General features: G+C 37.2%; 1 protein-coding gene across 18 annotated transcripts; it reads left to right on the top strand.

Annotated features, from left to right (window-relative positions):
• Positions 1-3,751: 3,751 nt before the first annotated feature.
• LOC110689817 lies at positions 3,752-9,141 on the top strand. Of its 18 annotated transcripts, none has more exons than XM_021866638.1 (7): positions 3,752-4,119; positions 5,223-5,291; positions 5,363-5,427; positions 6,163-6,369; positions 6,501-7,024; positions 7,139-8,050; positions 8,126-9,141. In XM_021866638.1, the coding sequence occupies exons 2-5, from the start codon at positions 5,248-5,250 to the stop codon at positions 6,995-6,997; spliced, it is 813 nt and encodes a 270-aa protein (XP_021722330.1). In that variant the 5' UTR covers positions 3,752-4,119; positions 5,223-5,247; the 3' UTR covers positions 6,998-7,024; positions 7,139-8,050; positions 8,126-9,141. The 18 variants fall into 18 exon arrangements, 13 of the variants coding, with proteins under 13 accessions (XP_021722330.1, XP_021722328.1, XP_021722327.1 ...); XM_021866637.1 differs by having other exon boundaries at positions 3,754-4,119; positions 6,501-7,784; positions 7,922-8,050; XM_021866639.1 differs by having other exon boundaries at positions 3,754-4,119; positions 6,501-8,050; positions 8,126-8,230; positions 8,316-9,141.
• Positions 9,142-17,420: the final 8,279 nt, after the last annotated feature.

Here is a 17,420-nt window from a genome sequence, read left to right as displayed (position 1 = left end):
ATTGAGAAGCATTTCGCAGTAATCTAGATTTGTGCTATTTGATGATGGGTATTGGGTGACCAGGTGACAGATCACATATCAACTCAGAGTCTATGTGTATTTAGCTGATAGCCTTATGGTCAGTTAAATCTTCTAATTTCTTTCACTTTTTGTTAATTCCTCTTACTTTATTACCAGCAAAATTAACAAAAATTGATTTTATTTATTTTCTTTTTTTGTTTCACAACTTGTTAACCTATGTGAGGTCTGACATTGAATTTTTATATAGCTTTTCATTAATTTGTCTTTGTTTATCTTACATATCTTTCCTTGTAGGTGTTTTCTCCTGTTCTTAAGGATCATCATTGGTGGTGTATAGCATTTTCTTTAAATCGGGGAGAAATTTTAGTGATAGACTCTATTTCAACGTCAGATGTGGCTGATGTACATTCAGTTAATGTGACTATCATGGTATTAATACATTGGCTGTTTATACTTTAACAGAATCTTCATTTCAATTACATAACATAAGTTGACTTTTGCGGGCTTCTGCAATGGATGAAGTATTTACGTTGTTAGATCATAATTGGGAAACGGGTACGATAAATGGGTGTGTGAGAACTTCTTTGAGTATGGATCACCAGGGTGAGGTGTAAGTGCATGAATTTCCAAGTCGATATTACTTTAGTACTTCATATCCATTTGATTTTTTCCGCTTTGACTTCGTATCCATTTGATCAATACTGTAAATCTAGTACATTTTCAGATTCAGTTGTGAAATCCATATGTTAGCTGCGATAAAGAGAAATTCGGAGAGGTTTTAACTTAAGCTGGTAAGTTAAAGGTTGCTTGAAAATATATTTGCGGTTCTTACGGATTCATTGTTACTGATGTGTGTTTGTGGTGTGCACAACATGAAGATATCAACTTTGAGCGGTCGTGGCTGTTATGTGAATACTTGCTCTCTGATTTCAATGAAGCACGATCTCATGTACTGGAACTAATCGCTCCAGTGTAGTCTGATAACAACTGGTCTGTTAATCTATTCTTTTTGGGATGTGAATTGATGCGCATATATATAATCGCTGTTAATATTTTAAGTACTATGGCAATGGGCATGTAAATGGTTGCGACAGGTTAGGTTATGGGCTTGCAACTACCCGGTCGCATGTAAAACATTCGATCGCAAAATCTTATTTCAATTGAGAAATAATTTTTATACATTGGAGCAAATCGGAGTCTTGTATTTGTATTTCAGCATTGATATAGGGGATTGACTCTAGCAACAAACCACCCAATTCAGATCCACATAACTGCGTAGAACTTACCAAATAGGCAGCAACTAATGCAAGCTTTGAGCGTATCACTATTTATCTCATTAACCCCTTCCAAATTTTTTTATTAGTGACTTCAATTAACATGAAACAAATTATATATAAAAATTATTAAAATTAACAAATTACGTAAAACTACGAATATATTATACTAGATAAAAGCCCTTGCGATACACGATTTTTCATACATAAATATGAACAGAAGTATTTTCTTATAGACTCTAAGTTAAAATGTTATTGGCTATTACAAAAGTATAATTTTTTAAAATGTAATTTATAATGCGACTTTATTTATTATTGTTATATATTTTATTTGTTAATTTTAGTAACTAGATTAGGCTCGTGCGTTGCACGATTTAAATCGTTTTATTATTCATTTATGTAATAAAAAAGAGTGGCAATAAATTTTTGTTTGAGAAATAAATATTGTAGATTTAAAAAAATTATTTAATGATATCATACATAAAGATGACACGTAGGATACTTTAAAAGTTGATGATGTCAGCAATGTTTTGTTTTAGTAATAGTTAATAGATATGACAATAATATGATATCTTTCAAAATAAAAAAAAATTGTAAATATATTTCAGATCATTATATGTTGTTTTTAGCACTTGAAATTAAGCTCTCAAATTTATATATCATTTTGTATATTTCTTGTGATCTCTTGATCACTAACAAATTATTTGTCTATTCAAATTTTTTGACATAAATTTCACATAAATGTTTCTAGAAGGTAAAGTTTTTTGTTGTTTTAATTTTTTTTATGAAAATAACATCTTATAAATCGGATATTAGATAAAACCATTAATTTTACAAGATAATTTTTATTTTTTAATAATTTAAATCCTAATTTCGCACGGTTTTTTATACATAAAATCACACAAAACATATCTTTTATAATTAGTCATACTCATAATATTTTTGATTAATTTGCTATTATTTGTTAAGGATAATTTTTTATTCCCTTAATAAATATCTTGATAAGAAAATTAAAAAATATATATACATAACCGTATGCAACAAAACATGTATACTATTTATCTTCTATTTCGATAGAATCACAAACTTTGTTCACACCCATATCTCTTCCCTCTAATAAAAGTGAATGATCTAAAAATTGTAATTGTATAAAATCAAATCTATCCATTGGAATTTTTTCATCGTCTCTAATCGCACGAACAATAGTATTTTGAAAAATTGAATCATTATTTTGTTGTCACTGACAACGCGTGCGATATTGCTTCATATTCATAACAACTGAAAACTATCTAATGGAGGAAAATTTTCCTTCAATCAATTTTGAACGAAATTGTTGAACAAAGTTGGCTTTAATTGAGGCATGAATGTAATCACCCTAATTAAAAATAAAAATCAAGTTAATTTATTGCCTTGATTAAGCTACCTAAATCACATGAACTAAAAAGGTTTATTAAAAAATTTAATAAATTAAACGATTTATAAAGATATAATACCTCCTCATCCAATAAGACCATCAGGCGAGAAACTCGTATTTTGATTTTTTAATCATTTTCGCTTGACTTTAAATCCTCTTATTAGATCTGCATGTAAAAACAAAGGATACTGTAATAGACAATTTGAGGTTTAATTTTTTTGTGGTGTCCAATGTTTAATAATGGTGTTATATAAATGCTCCTTAAAATCCTTTCGAAATGGTTTAGATTATTTTTTTGATAATATCAAAGTATTTTGATGGTGCCAATATTTATTAATGGTGTTGCTTGTATAAATGCTCTTGAAATCCATTCAAAGCTGTGGTAGTCCAGCATATATCTGTGGTATCTGCCATATGCCTTAAATTCCTACCTTATAAAAAGTTTAACAAAATTTTATGGACATTAATTTATATCCCTAAAAAATGTTCCTTTACATATTTGCTCTCATTTGATTTTGAAAGTTTAAAATTGTCTCTTAATTCCCTAAATTGATTAATTACTTGTAAATAAAAAGTTTTATTTATTCAATATTTAAAGCCAACTTTTACTTTTTCCATTTCCTTTTATTTTTCCTATTTTAATAAGTGTTCCAGTCATGTATAATAACATTTTTTTTATTTTAGTAAATTAATCAAGTCAAAATCACTATGTGAATAGTGAAAAAAGTCAAATTATAATACTTATTAAAACGGTTAATCCTTAGCGCATAGCTGCTATTTGTTAGCAAACGTATAAAATGGAAAATTGTACCACTACATGCATAATAGGTGACAGGTGTTGAGTATTTTTGGGGAAAATATTCAACCTATAAGATGGCAAAAAGTACAACTACATGCATAATAGTACACAAAAAGTAATATTAAGACAACTTATACTTTAATGGTACATTATACCATAATTGTACGTTATAATGTAGCAGTGCAGAGTCAATTATGCGCTGAGATGCACTCTATTAAAACACGGAGCGAGTATTAAAAGTGAGAACTAACACATGACCTGTAGGGTGTTAATGCTTGATGTAGAGCGCTCAACCACTAAACTACAATCTAGAATGCTAACTTTACACAAAAAATAAAACTTACAGGGGCCAGCCTTCAACATAAATGGATCGCCAGTTGGCCTCCACCAGCCCCCCGTGGCTATCATAGTATCATCTAATTCTCTCTTCTCCATTTTCTTCCTTGCTCATGTTGTCGTCAACTAATTGTTTCTTCTTCTTCAATATTAAGTCCATTAATAATCTGTAAGTGGGCACTTGAGCTAGAGGGGGTGCTTGTGGTGGTGAATTGGCTAGGCTAGCTTGCTGCAGTGGTTTTGATCATTGGCGACGAGTAGCTGAAAATAATTGGGTAAATAACCCTCTTCGTCTCTTTAATTCAATGGTAAATATCCTTGCAAAATCAGGTAAATTTAAATGGGTCTTGATGACAATGATGAATAAGATTTAGAGGGATGATTGGTCTGATTTAGTTTCAGCTGAAAATTTAGGGGTTTGGATTAGACATTATGCTCGTTAGACAACATATAAAATGCTATTCATTTGAATGCTTTTTTGTTTTTCATTACTTTGGAAATTGATGTGTTTGAATTGTTGTTAAATGCTTTGTGAAGACATGGGCATGTTAGGGTAGCTTCCGATCACATATATCAATTCATCTTTAAAATGTTTGGTGGGATGATCTTGCTAAAAACATCACGTGTCGATTGGTGTTATTAATTCGTTACAAACTTGTATAAGTCGTACTAGGGTGGGACTTGTGGGAGGTAATCTTACGAGTGTGGTAGATCTTTTGTCTGTTTGGTGTACGACTACAAAGGACTATGATTTTGCTGTTATGATTCTTTTTTTTTTCCCTTTGTATTAGTGTAGAAAATATTGTTAGATGTTTTGTGAGAAATTTGTATATTTATATTTTAGTTTGCAGTACAGTTTCTTGAGTTGCTCTCACAATAGTTAAGTATTATTGAAAATTTAAACCACTAGTTTGAAGTAAAACTAAGTGGAAAAAATATAATAAGGCAGAAGAATTGAAGAAAGCCCATAAATATTGCTGGCAAAATTGGAGTTTAATACACATCAGTAGTAGGTGGCCAGAAAGCACCAAAGTTTAGGCTGGTTCTAACTTCAAAGGACCACTAATAAATCTATGAAAACTGATGATAAATAATAAAAAAAGGTTGTCTGATGTTTTTGTAATGAATTTTGAAATTTTGTGGTCTAAATAGGCAAAGAAGATCTTTCTTATTTTAACCAAGCAAAATGGAACTAGGAATTTATGGTTTATTTTGCTTTTAATTTTATATGAGAGAAGATGATGAAACCTGGTTTATGAGAATTTTTTCTTCAAAGGATTTTTTTTCTTATTTTACTCATTTACAGCATATATACTATAAACTGTTTAACAACATTTGCTTTTGTTTTAATTGCATTAATAGATCCTTATTTTCTTAGATCTACAACTCGCTGTAGCAAGAGAATGAGGACAGTTGGGTCATCAAGTTTGCAGTCCGGCTATAGAAGGTATGTTAAACATCATGCGCTGATAATGTAATGTGTTGCCGTAAATTGTTAGTAACATAGTGTATATATAGTGAGCGGCAAGATTCAAGCTTGCAACCAAAAAGAAGCCGGAAAAGTAACTATGAAACAATTGCAAGTAAGTATACACATAGATATTTAACTTATGTTAGTCTTATTCAAAGCTTTTTTTTTATTGAGGTTGCTTTTTCCTTTTGGGTTCGTTTTATTAATATCAGGAGCACCAGCTGCTAGCCTGCTACAGTTGGGCAACCTCTACCCTCTAAGCCTTTACAATGCCTGACCCACAATATTGTTCCAAGTGCAATGCTAAGAAATTTGCTTATGAGTCTTTGCATTTTTGTTGTGGAAATGGTGATGTTCGAATTGCAGCAAATGAATACCCTCCTGAACTTATAAGACTTTTTACTTCGCAAGAAGAAATTGCTATGCATTTTAGAAAGTATGTAAGGTTATTTAATAACCTATTTGCCTTCAGCACTATAGGAGGGAATTTTGATGCTGATACATATAAGGGCATTTATGTGTTTTGATTGCATGGACAACTATATCATTTTGTCCCTGATCTTTTGCCCGCTGATAGTAACCCTAAGTATCTACAACATTATTATTATGATGGCTAGAATGAGACTGAGAATCGTTTAGGATGTTTTCCTGAATTGACTAGATGTCATAGACATTTTAATGAACGTCTCTAAAGATAATTCTTATGCTAGATTTTTTCGATCTTAGAAATAAGTAGAAGTAAATGAAGATACTAAGATTGTCATAAATCAAAATACCGTGGTTGCTGTGATTTGGCCTGATAACACTTCTTCAAGTGAAAGTTTAGGCCCACATATTCTTGTATCAGGTAAATCAGCTGACTCTCATAGAATTCAGCATTATTACAGTTGTTATTGTCCACTACAATATCCTTTGCTTTTTCCACGGGGAGAATGGAATCAAGGGCTGAAGAAAATGTCTCACGGTGGACATAGGCAAGCTGATACCAAGGTTGACCCTGTTCAGTCTTGTGCTGTGCACAATGTAGAAAATTTGCTTGCTCAAGAAGCTACACGTAAGCCCTTTTTTAATTTTTTTTAAAGTGAATTAAAGATGAAAGGGTTTAGATAATCATACTTTGCTCCATGTTACTGCTGTCTAAGGATTTCATATCTTACCATTACCATGCTTATATTTATTATATAGGTGCATCTGGTAGACATACAAAGGCTGATAAATTTGTTTCGCCAAGAGAATATTATGCATATAAGTTGCAGATCAAACCGAACTACATGCTTTTAAGGGCAGGAACAGCATTTCTCCAGTACATTGTAGACATGTATGTGAAGATTGAAAATACGAGGCTTGATTTTTTCCTTCGACATCAAGATAGTATTAGAGCTTATCTATATCAAGGCATACTAGATACAGTTGAAGCTGGAGAGATTAATCCAGCCAATGTTGGCCATAGATTTGTTTTACCGCCTACATTCCTTGGTGGTCCAAGGGATTTGAAAAGGCGTTACTACAATGCCATGGCTCTGGTTCACAGATTTGGGAAGCCGGATTTATTTAGCACAATGACGTGTAATGCAAATTGGCCAGAGATTAAAGCAGAGCTTTCCCTTGGGGAAATCGCACATGAGAGACCAGATTTAGTAGCTCGGGTATTCAGAGCAAAATTATTAGCTCTGAAGAAGTAGATTATGGAGATTAAGGTATTTGGTGAGGTAGGTGTTTGGAATTCCAGAAAAGGGGGCTACCTCATGCTCATATTTTATTGATTCTGAAGCCGGAGTTCAAATTGAAAAGTCCAGCTGATTATGACAAGTATGTTTCTGCAGAAATTCCTTCATTAAGTAATCCTACATTGCGTAGGATTGTATTAAAGCACATGATGCATGGGCCTTGTGGTCGAATGAATCCACAATGTTCTTGTATGCAGAAGAAAGGAGGTGAATTGGTATGAAAAAATAGCTATCCAAAGCCATTTGTTGATCAAACCACTACCAACGAAGACGGTTATCCTTGCTACCGTAGAACAGATACGGGAGAAAAAGTAAAGATCAGAAATGCTGAGCTGAAAAAGTCCCATACAACCCATATCTTTCGACACTTTTTGACTATCTTAATGTAGAGGTTTACTCCACCATAAAAGCAGTAAAGTATCTATATAAGTATGTATACAAGGGCCATGATAAAGTGTCCTTACTATAAAACCAGATGGCAGATAAGCAACTGATGAAATTACTAGGCAAACATCAACAGCAAGAACAAAACCATATACCCCAATTTTTCAAGGTTTGTCATCAATCATAAGCAAGTGGAATTAGCTGTCTGTAATTACCCTTTCGTGGAGAGGTAAGGAAGACACAGGATGCCTTCAAGTCATCTAACAGGCAAAAGGGGTTAGTTCAAATTACCGAGAGGATGCAGTATTAAGACACAATTTGGTACTCTGAGAAAATCAAAGAAGGGAATATCTTTGAGGTAAGAGTTGAGGACTATGGAGCCTTTCTCAATCTGAGCTTCCCTGATGGTATATATATGCTTGAGCCTTTTGTTACTGTGATTGTTTTTTTACGGTATTTTTTGGCATCTGGATGTATACAACTTATATTATGCAGGAAAATATCATTTTACTGGCTTAATACATGTTTCGGAAGTTTTATGGGATTATGTTCAAGATGTCACTATGTCAGGGATGTATTAAGAGTGGATGATGTTGTAAGAGTTAAAATTGTTAACATTGACAGGTAAAAAATTAATAATGCACTCCCTACTGCTAATTATCTAAAGAAAAGGGGAATTAATGCTTATAATGTATGCAGATTATGTCACTTTGAAGATGAATCGCGGGAGCATATTTTTAGAGATTGCGAAATCTCTAGAAGATTATGGAAATGCAGCACAATGGCAAAGAGCTCAAAATCAGGGTTTGGATTCAGAACTTCATCTCTTTTTTTCTCTGGACAGCAACTAAGAAGATAGTGTTATGGACTTTGTGAGTTTTCTCTGAAGCATTTGGCTCACAAGAAATAAAGCTACCTTCAACAACGAACAGTGTAATCCACTCAACATAATCTACACTGCCCAACATTGGAAGAACATATGGATCAATGGCAATCTCCTAACAGCAAGAACGACACCAATAACTGCAGATTCTACAGATGGTGAAAGCAATGAGCATAGTACAGATGGTGACAACTCAAGTGGAACAAGTCAGGATCATATCACTGATGGTGCCCGGAAGAGGAACGATCTACCTTCGATGAATACTTGGAAAGCTGTTGTATGATGGATTTGTAAAGAAAAAGGTGTAGTGATTGACAGAGGGAAAGCCCCTGTGTTCGCCTCTACCCCGCCCCAAACTGAAGCCATGGCTGCTCTTATGGCAATAAAAAATTCAAACCTTACAGGGAGGAAAGTCACTATGCTCACAGACTCAAGCGAGTTGGTGAAGGTTTTTACTGACAACAGCAAAGCAAAGAGGGAGATAAAGCAGTTAATGCTTTATATTAAACAGGCTGTCAAAAATTTTGATAATTTTGTAATTGTAAAAGTCAGTAGACTCAAAGTAAAAGAGGCCCATGAACTAGCTATAGCAGCTAGGAAGGGTGTAGTCTGTTTTGTTTTCTTGATTGTCAAAAAAAAAAAAATAAAAAATAAAAAAAAAAAAAACAGACAGGTAAAATTTACTATAAGTATATCACAATGTGCTAATAGTGTCACTTAGGAGGCTTGGATAGTGGCTTGCTAGAATTTGATAATCTTGGTAGTAAAGATATTTGGCATCTCCATGTTTTGTGGCTGTTTATCTAATTATTCAACTTCTTTACTGGTTGAATATCTGGAGGTGAAGATTTATGCTCGACATTGGTTAGGTTTCTTTGACAAAACTTGTCTGTGAACCTCATTCCCATTTTATTTTTCCTTACGTACCATATTTTATAAAAGCGTAAATAAAATCACTTGAGAAATAACATCGATAACAAATTCAGTCAAAATAATACATTGATAACTTGGAAAACCACAAATCTTGATGGATGATAAAACGTCAAAAAAATCACTAGAGAAACAACACCGATAACAAAATCAGTGAAGAATATACATTAATAACTTGAGGAACCGCGCGCATCGCGCGCGGGTCCACAATTAGTATACGCAAACATGCATAGGATATAAAGGTCACCAATAATAATTTTTTTCAAAGGGTTGGCCATAACGTGCGCATTGAAATCCCTAGTAAATTGAAATATATAAATTTTAGGGAGTCTTAAGTTATCTGAGTTGTTTGATTGAATTTATTTTGAGTAGCACTACATAGGAATTTTCATTATTTATAATATGTAGGAATTTACTAATTTTTGCCAAAATAGAAATTAATGTAGAGAGTTACTCTCCCTATTGCTAATCAAATAGGTTTAGGAAATTCCTATGAATTTGATTATACAAAATTTAATTTTCATAAAATTGAATTTTATGAGAATATTTCCTTCATATGTTAATCAAACAACCACTTAAAATGTGTTTTACAACTTAATATTAACGAGAGACTAAGCAAAAAGTGTGAAAATGTATAATAAACTCATATTTATCATCTTTGTTAAATGAGTGATTAAAATATTCCATACCAAAAGCACCCTAATTAGTAACTTTTGAATATATAAAAAAAAAAAAAATCATGGATGGTTTTCAGTCAGTAATTTTAACTATATTATGTTAATCATCATCTGTTACCATGTACCTCTGAGGATATGAGAATCAATGTTTTGGTAGCAAAATTTGATGTCGATTTTTGTGTGGATATGTGAATCTCACTCTAAGAAAATAGAAAATTTACCAATCCAACTTGACAATACTGCTTGAACGAGAAGAGAGAAAGGTATCTAAAAATGAGAGAAAAAGTACAATTCCAATATGGAAGGGAAGCACGGTGAAGGCCTAGAGATCAAGAAATAAACTTAATAAACACAAAGACGAAAGAGTGAAGTAAGGTGAAAGAGATTAAGTAAAGCAAAGAAAGGTAAACCGAGAAGATTGTACGTTATCCAAAAATCGAAAGGAGACCAATAATTGAAAAAAGGGGATAAATAAATGTAAATAGTGAAGCAAACTGTAGACATCTACTTTTAGTCCCCAGTCCCGACCGAAAGTGCTATGACAATAAATAAAACCATCTTTGTGTTGGATCAACGTGAAGGATACTTATGGACTGCTGATTAAGACTTAAACACATAAAACAACTACCTTGACCCAATACGAAATGAACCAAAGCTAACTAAAACTAAGCCTGATCAGTAATTAGGCCTAATCCCAAGATTAGACCTAATTTTGACGGATTAAGAGGCGCCTAGGTTAAAATCTGAGGTTGCCGCAAGAAAATTTGCACGCAACTCAAGGAGTCGCGCTGGCTTGGCACGCGCAACCTGCAAGGTTGCGCGTAACAACAACGTAACCTCCAATGGTGCGCTTGCGAAAGATCCAGAATTTCATGAAAATACTGAATCGAATCTTACCATAAAGCCACGCGCAAGACAATAAGTTACGTTGCCTTCAGCAACGCAACCTAATCACTTGTGCGCAGCAGCCGCGCACGAACTTCTGAGATGCGCGCGCCACCTATTGCGGCAGAATGTTCAAAACCCTAAACTCACCCATTCCCTATAAATAGAGGTGATATTAACCCGAAAGTCAGCAGAAACTTTGTGAACTTATGTTCTAATCATCCCTCTTGTCCTAAACACTCACCCTCTTTATTGTTTGTTCTTACGGTGGAGGTTCCCGAATAAGAAGGAGTCCATAAGTGTTCTAAGCGAAGATCTAGCAAGGAAAAGTGGTAAATTCCCGAGCACTTAGATAAATCACCTTTTCTTTTCTTGTTTAAACAACTTTTAATTGACTAATTAGTGTTGTTTGATCACTTTAAAATAACTTTTAATTAATTAATTCACATAGTATTCATGCGTTAATTAAAGACTAGAATTGAATAATTAATTGATTGTTTTATCACTTAAGACAAGGCGAATCTTGTTAAATTTGTTCTTTCACGAATTTGAATAAATAAGAATAACGACATTTGCAATGTAATTCCTACGTGATTAATGCGTGTAAATAAAATCAACTAACTTAGTTTTATGTATCACGTTGCATATATTGTTTAGTAATGAAATTGTGGAAATGGAAGAGCTAGTAGAGGCCGCACTTGGGCTAGAATGGCGATTCCTCCCTAAAAGGAACGTTATTTTAGTACCCTCGCTCCCGAACTCATTTTTGGTACAAGTAGACCAATTTGGGCATGGGTAAACTTATGATTCATGCTAAATATCTCTTGAACTCTACTTCGGAGAAAGGCATGAACGAGGTTTATGAGTTTTCCTAAAACTTATTGGCAACTCCTTATTAGTTTCTTACAAAAAAGCGTAATGATAGAATCAACTATAATTCAAGGTCCCCCAAACAGTCAGAAATTCAAATCCTAACACACCCTAAAAAGTGTAAAATCCTAGGCTTTTAAAGGGCCATGGGCATATAGGAGAAGGATCCCCTACGATGGGCACACCCTCCTCACACAAACAAAAAGGAACGGAGAGAGTAACATATGACAAAGTTCAAAACTCTATAAGACAAAGTTGCTCATGCTTTGTTCAGTCTGCATATAAGTATATTACAGGTTTGTATCTTTGAAGTTCAACAAATAATTTCCTTAAAAAATTACTACCATTAAACAAGAACTAATAACCCTTACCTATCACCATCTGAACCAATGCTTGTTGCTGTAAGAATCTCCAGATCATAAAACAATATACTGAGATTAGGCCTGTGTTATAGTTTCAAAGTCAATCCGTGACGAATCTCCCCAAAACTCCACTAATATGAACAAGAATTCCCGTAAAAAGCGATTTCAATTACTCGGTTGAAGATTATTCAGCAGAATGCGTAGTATACAGGAGAGCACAATATCTTCATTCTCAGCATCAGGAAGATGGGATCCGGATGTCTCCAACAACGAACCGACCAATTCAGATCCACATAACTATGTAGAACTTACCAAATAGGCAGCAACTAATGTGTTATGGACTAGCGGTTGTAATAGTTAATGCAAAGAGAACTATGAACTAATTAAGAGGAAAGCTTGAGTATTTCATTGATTAATGGAAGTAGGATAGCAATGGCTTTAGTTCATTAATCTCACAATGTAACTTGAGGCTACAACTCTCAATTACAATACACTCAATTTTTGGATAATCCTATTTGCTAAACTTACTAACTTACTTATACTCAAGACTTCTAAGACTAAGGATAGATTCATGTGACTAATCAGCTAAAATGGCAAAACCATAATTAGACATTGTAAAAGCTTGTTGCTTGCTTTCCTCAAGTCCTTCTTAATGAGTTTTGTCATCTTGCCCTTTGTTTTTGTTGACTCAAACTTCCTCCTTTCTTGCTACCGTTGTTCTTTGTGCTTCAATTGCGCATCTTGACCATAGCATAACTCACAGACTTGGAGATTGTTAACCTTGATTTGTGGATTGCCAACCTTGGGCCTTCGGGTGTAAACTTGTATGGGGTGAGGTATAGTATGGGCTAGGCCGTATGATTCATTAAATTACCCTCCGGCTCAAGATTCATCTTGTCCTCAAGGTGGAAGGACGGAAAACGCTCAATTATGGTGGAGGCGTCTTCCCAAGTTGCTTTGAATGCCGGAAGGTTTTTCCACTTGATGAGAACCTCGACAATGACCTTGGCACCTTTGGACTGGAAGCGCACCTCTAACACTTCCTCCGATCGAACTACTAACTCCATGTCTTACTGTGAGTTGCTCGGGGATCGTCAGGTTAGTCAAAGCGGACTCAATTGCTTCCCTGAGCTAGGAAATATGGAATACCGGGTGAATTTTTCACCCTGGCAGTAGATCCAATTTGTAAGCCACCGCCCCCACCTTCTGCACTGTCGCAAACGACCTATAAAACCTGGCCGCTAGTTTCTCATTCGGCCGCCTGGCTAGGGAGCGCTGCCGATATGGTTGAAGCTTGAGATAAACCCTCTACCCAACTTCGAATGTACTGTCACGCCGTTCTTTATCCGTGTTTTCCTTCATGACTTTCTGAGCTTTTAACAAAGTGAGCCGCATCTCATCTAGAACCAAATCCCTCTCCTTCAACGTCTCTTCAAGTGTGTCAACCAGTGTTTGATTGTTGTCAACTTAGTGGTCGTATGAGGAGCCGTATTATTGGAGTATTCTGCCCACGAAAGATATTGTGCTCAACTTTTTGTCCAACCGGCCACAAAACATCGAAGGTAAGTCTCCAAGACCTTGTTAACGATCTCGGTCGTCTGACCATCGGTTTGCGGATGGTAGGCCGTACTTCGGAGCAACTGTGTTGCTGTTAGGCGGAACAATTCCTTCCAGAACACGCTCATAAACACCAGGTCTCGATCCGAAACTATCAAGGATGGGAACCCGTGCAGTTGGACTACCTCCTTAACGAAGTGGTCGGCCACGCTTAGTGCGTTGAATGGGTGTTTGAGGCTGATAAAGTGGCTGTATTTAGAAAATCGATCCACAACTACCAATACACTGTCCACCCCCTTAGAATTTGGAAACCCCTCATAAAATCCATTGACACATCCTCCCACACCGTCGTGGGCACCGGCAGTGGCTGGAGCAGCCCTAAGGGGTGTTGTTGCACAACCTTACTCCGTTGGCATACCTCACACCTACGAACGAATTCCCCAACCATCTTACGTATTCTGGGCTAGAACCAGTCCATTGCCAACCTAAGGTAGGTTTTGACTTCCCCACTATGGCTGGCGGTCGGCGTGTTATGATACTCATGAAAGAGTATTGGAATAAATTAAGATGATTTAGGGAGCACAACCCTTCCTTATACAACGCACTTCTTCCGTCTAATGTGAACCCACTAGGCCCTTCTTTATTGGACTTAAGGCCCAATTTGATTTCCTTTAACCATGTATCTGCTTGGAATTCTTCCTCAAGTTCAGCCCAATCAATGAGTAGAGTGTGTGATAGGGCCGCGAGCTGGGCCTCGGGTCGACACATTCTTGACAATGCATCATCTACTCAGTTCGAGGCCCCGGGCTTGTATTGCACTTCAAAGTCAAAGCCCACCAATTTCCTCATCCACTTTTGATATTCACCCCCGACCTCTCGTTGTTGCGTGATATATCGTAGGCTTTGTTGATCACTCCTCACGATGAAATGTCTACCCATTAATTCTCAATAGCCATACATACGACCATCAACTCTTTCTCGTAGATCGATTTGCCTTGCCCTCGAACTCCAAGCAGCTTACTAAAATAAGCTATGGGTCGGTCTTCTTGCATAAGAACGACCCCTAATCTGAACTCGGAGGCATTGGTTTCTACAACAAAAGGTTTCTCAAAATTCGGCATCGCCAATATCGGTGCCATAGTCATGACGACCTTCAACCATTGAAAAGCCTTGCTAGCCTCTTTATTCCACCCAAAAGAGTCTTTCTTCAATTGAGAAGTCAATGGGCTAACGATGTCTGCATATTAGGCCACAAACTTTTTATAATATCCAGTCAGCCTAAGAAAGCTCCTTAACTCCTTCAAGTTCTTTAGGCTGGCCCATTCAGGAATAGCCTTGACTTTGTCTTCATCCATTGTCACCCCTTGTTTGGATATTACATGGCCCAAGTAATCCACTCTTTCTTTGCCACATTTTTTTTAAAGTTGGCGTTCAAAGAGTGTTCGGCCAACTTGGTCAACACTTGACTCAAGTGATTCTTGTGTTCCTCTTCGTTGCTAATATACACAAGGATGTCATCAAAGAACTCTAACACAAACCGCATTAGGAAAGGTCGTAAAATGTCGTCCATGGGGGACTGGAAAGTCGCTGGGGCATCTGTCAAACCTAAGGGCATCACCAAGAATTCATAATGCCCTTTGTGAGTGCGGAAAGCTGTCTTGTGAGTGTCTTCGGTTTGTCCCGAATTTGATGGTAGCCGAACTTTAAGTCTAACTTAGAGAACATGGAAGCTTCGTGCAATTTATCAAGTAGCTCATCGATAACCGGTATCGGATACTTATCCGGCACGATCTCCTTGTTGAGGGCCCTATAGTCCACACAAAAACTCCAACTCCCATCCTTCTTCTTTACAAGTAAAATCGGGCTTGCAAAAGGGCTCATCGAAGGCTTGATAATTCCGGCCTCAAACATCTCCCAGATTAGCCTTTCGATCTCATCTTTTTGCACATGAGCGTATCGGTAGGGCCTTACTCTTACAAGGTTTCTCCTGTCCCTCAACTTGCGTTTTCTCCAATGACGATGGTTGCTCGGTGAGGACCACCGGTACGCCGGCCACTTGGAACCTTATTTCATGAGTCTTCCAGTTGGTGGTGACCAACCCAAGTTTCTCAAGCCACTGAATGCCGAGAATTATATTCGCATTCCCCAAATTAAGTGGTAAAAAATCTTCTACCACGATCAACCCGCCGATTAGCTTGACCCGTGCGCTTTGGCACACTCCCTTCCCCTTCATGGTGTCCCCTTTTCCCAAGGATACCCCAAACTCACCACCTTGGGTGATCGGAATTTTTGCTTCTTCCACCACCTTTATCGAGATAAAATTGTGTGTCGCGTTGGGATTCACCATCACTACCACTTCCACTCCTTTCACCACCCTCTTTAACTTCATTGTTTATGGGTTGGAATTTTCGACCACGGAGTATAGGGACACCTCCACCGGTGGCTCCTTTGTTTCTTCTTCGGTAACCTCATCTCCGAACGCCCCGCTTCCTTCGCCCTCATCTTCCCCGGTGGTCAAGAGTACACTCAACTCCTTTCGCTTACATCAATGGCCTACACCCCATCTTTCATCACAGCGAAAACACAACCCCTTCGCTCGTCGTCGTTCTTGGAGTTCCGCTTTAGTGAGCCTCCGTGTTATGGTTGTTTTGGGTGTGCTAGCGGAGCTGGTCGTGGTTCCGGGTACGGTGTCAGCCATATTGACGGAACCCAGGGACTCGGAAGGCCGGGTCCAAGGTTCGGTTGGGGCCGTCTGGTTGGGTAGCCGATACGTTTGTACGAGGCCCAACCCACCTCCCTTAAACCCACTGTTAGAGTTGTAAGTTTGGGTTGTTTGGGCCGGCCTATTTCTGGCTAACCCCATTCCTCCCTTTCTTCCAAGACACACTCTATTCTTCTCTTCTATTCCCGCAGCCAGTTCCTTAGCCTTTTCCAACGTGGTGGGATTCAACATACGGAGTTTCGACTTAAGGTCCCATCTCAGGCCATTAATGAACTGGACGAGCATGAGGTCCTCGGAGATACCTGTTAACGGAGCGGCCAATTCAATGTTTCGTCGACGGTACTCTTCCACCGTCCCCTCTTGGCTTAACGCTAGCCACAGCTCGTACAGTTTTCCCGAATGCGACGGTCGGAACTCGTACAAAAGCCGGTTTTTAAGGTCCGTCCACCCCATCAATGGTCAAGGTTTCTTCTCTTATTGATACCACTTAAGTGTAGGTCGTCCATGGCTATCACCGCTGCCTCCTGTTTTTCTCTCTCATCCAAGTGGTAAAACTCAAAGAACATTTCCGCCCTCAAGATCCAATTATCCGATCTGTCCCCTAGAACACTGGCATCTCTAGTTTGTGGTGCTTCCAGTGATTTCCACCGCCACCTCCTTGGTCGAAATCTCCCTTGCTTGAGAGCATTCGGCTTCGTCTTCGTTGGGAACTCTGGTTTGCGGTCTGGGTATTGCAGCCACGAGAGCACAAAGCTCCTCTTCGAACTTCAACTGGCTCGCTCTTTCTTGGCTCCTCTCTGGTTCTTGTTGAGTGCAAAAACAATCCGACCGTCGAGCTTTTGAACAGCCTCCTCCATGGTTTTCTTCATGGTTTCTTCCCGAGCTTGCAACTGCTCTTCTATAATTGCGAGCCTCTGCTCTATGGTGTAACAACTCTGTGTGACTATTTGAACCTTTTATTTTTTTAATAATAATTAGAGGTTCAGATGGGTGGTTTCTGGCGCCGAACCACCGCCAGTAACACCGCTCTAATACCAATTTGTTATGGAACTAGCGGTTGTAATAGTTGATGCAAAGAGAACTATGAACTAATTAAGAGGAAAGCTTG

The sequence above is a fragment of the Chenopodium quinoa genome, unplaced genomic scaffold, assembly GCF_001683475.1.
Source record: "Chenopodium quinoa cultivar QQ74 unplaced genomic scaffold, ASM168347v1, whole genome shotgun sequence".
Classification (NCBI taxonomy): Eukaryota; Viridiplantae; Streptophyta; class Magnoliopsida; order Caryophyllales; family Amaranthaceae; genus Chenopodium; species Chenopodium quinoa.
The sequence above is the reverse complement of the archived record's forward strand: the minus strand, read 5'-3'. Positions and strand labels throughout refer to the sequence as shown.

What these genes read in the sequence shown, in the direction of transcription:
- LOC110689817 (XM_021866638.1), top strand. Translation starts at nt 5,248, where the DNA reads ATGAGGACAGTTGGGTCATCAAGTTTGCAGTCCGGCTATAGAAG. An exon ending in TTGCAGTCCGGCTATAGAAG is followed by an intron (nt 5,292 to 5,362) that starts GTATGTTAAACA and finishes GTGTATATATAG; the next exon opens with TGAGCGGCAAGATTCAAGCT. An exon ending in GCTTGCTCAAGAAGCTACAC is followed by an intron (nt 6,370 to 6,500) that starts GTAAGCCCTTTT and finishes TTTATTATATAG; the next exon opens with GTGCATCTGGTAGACATACA.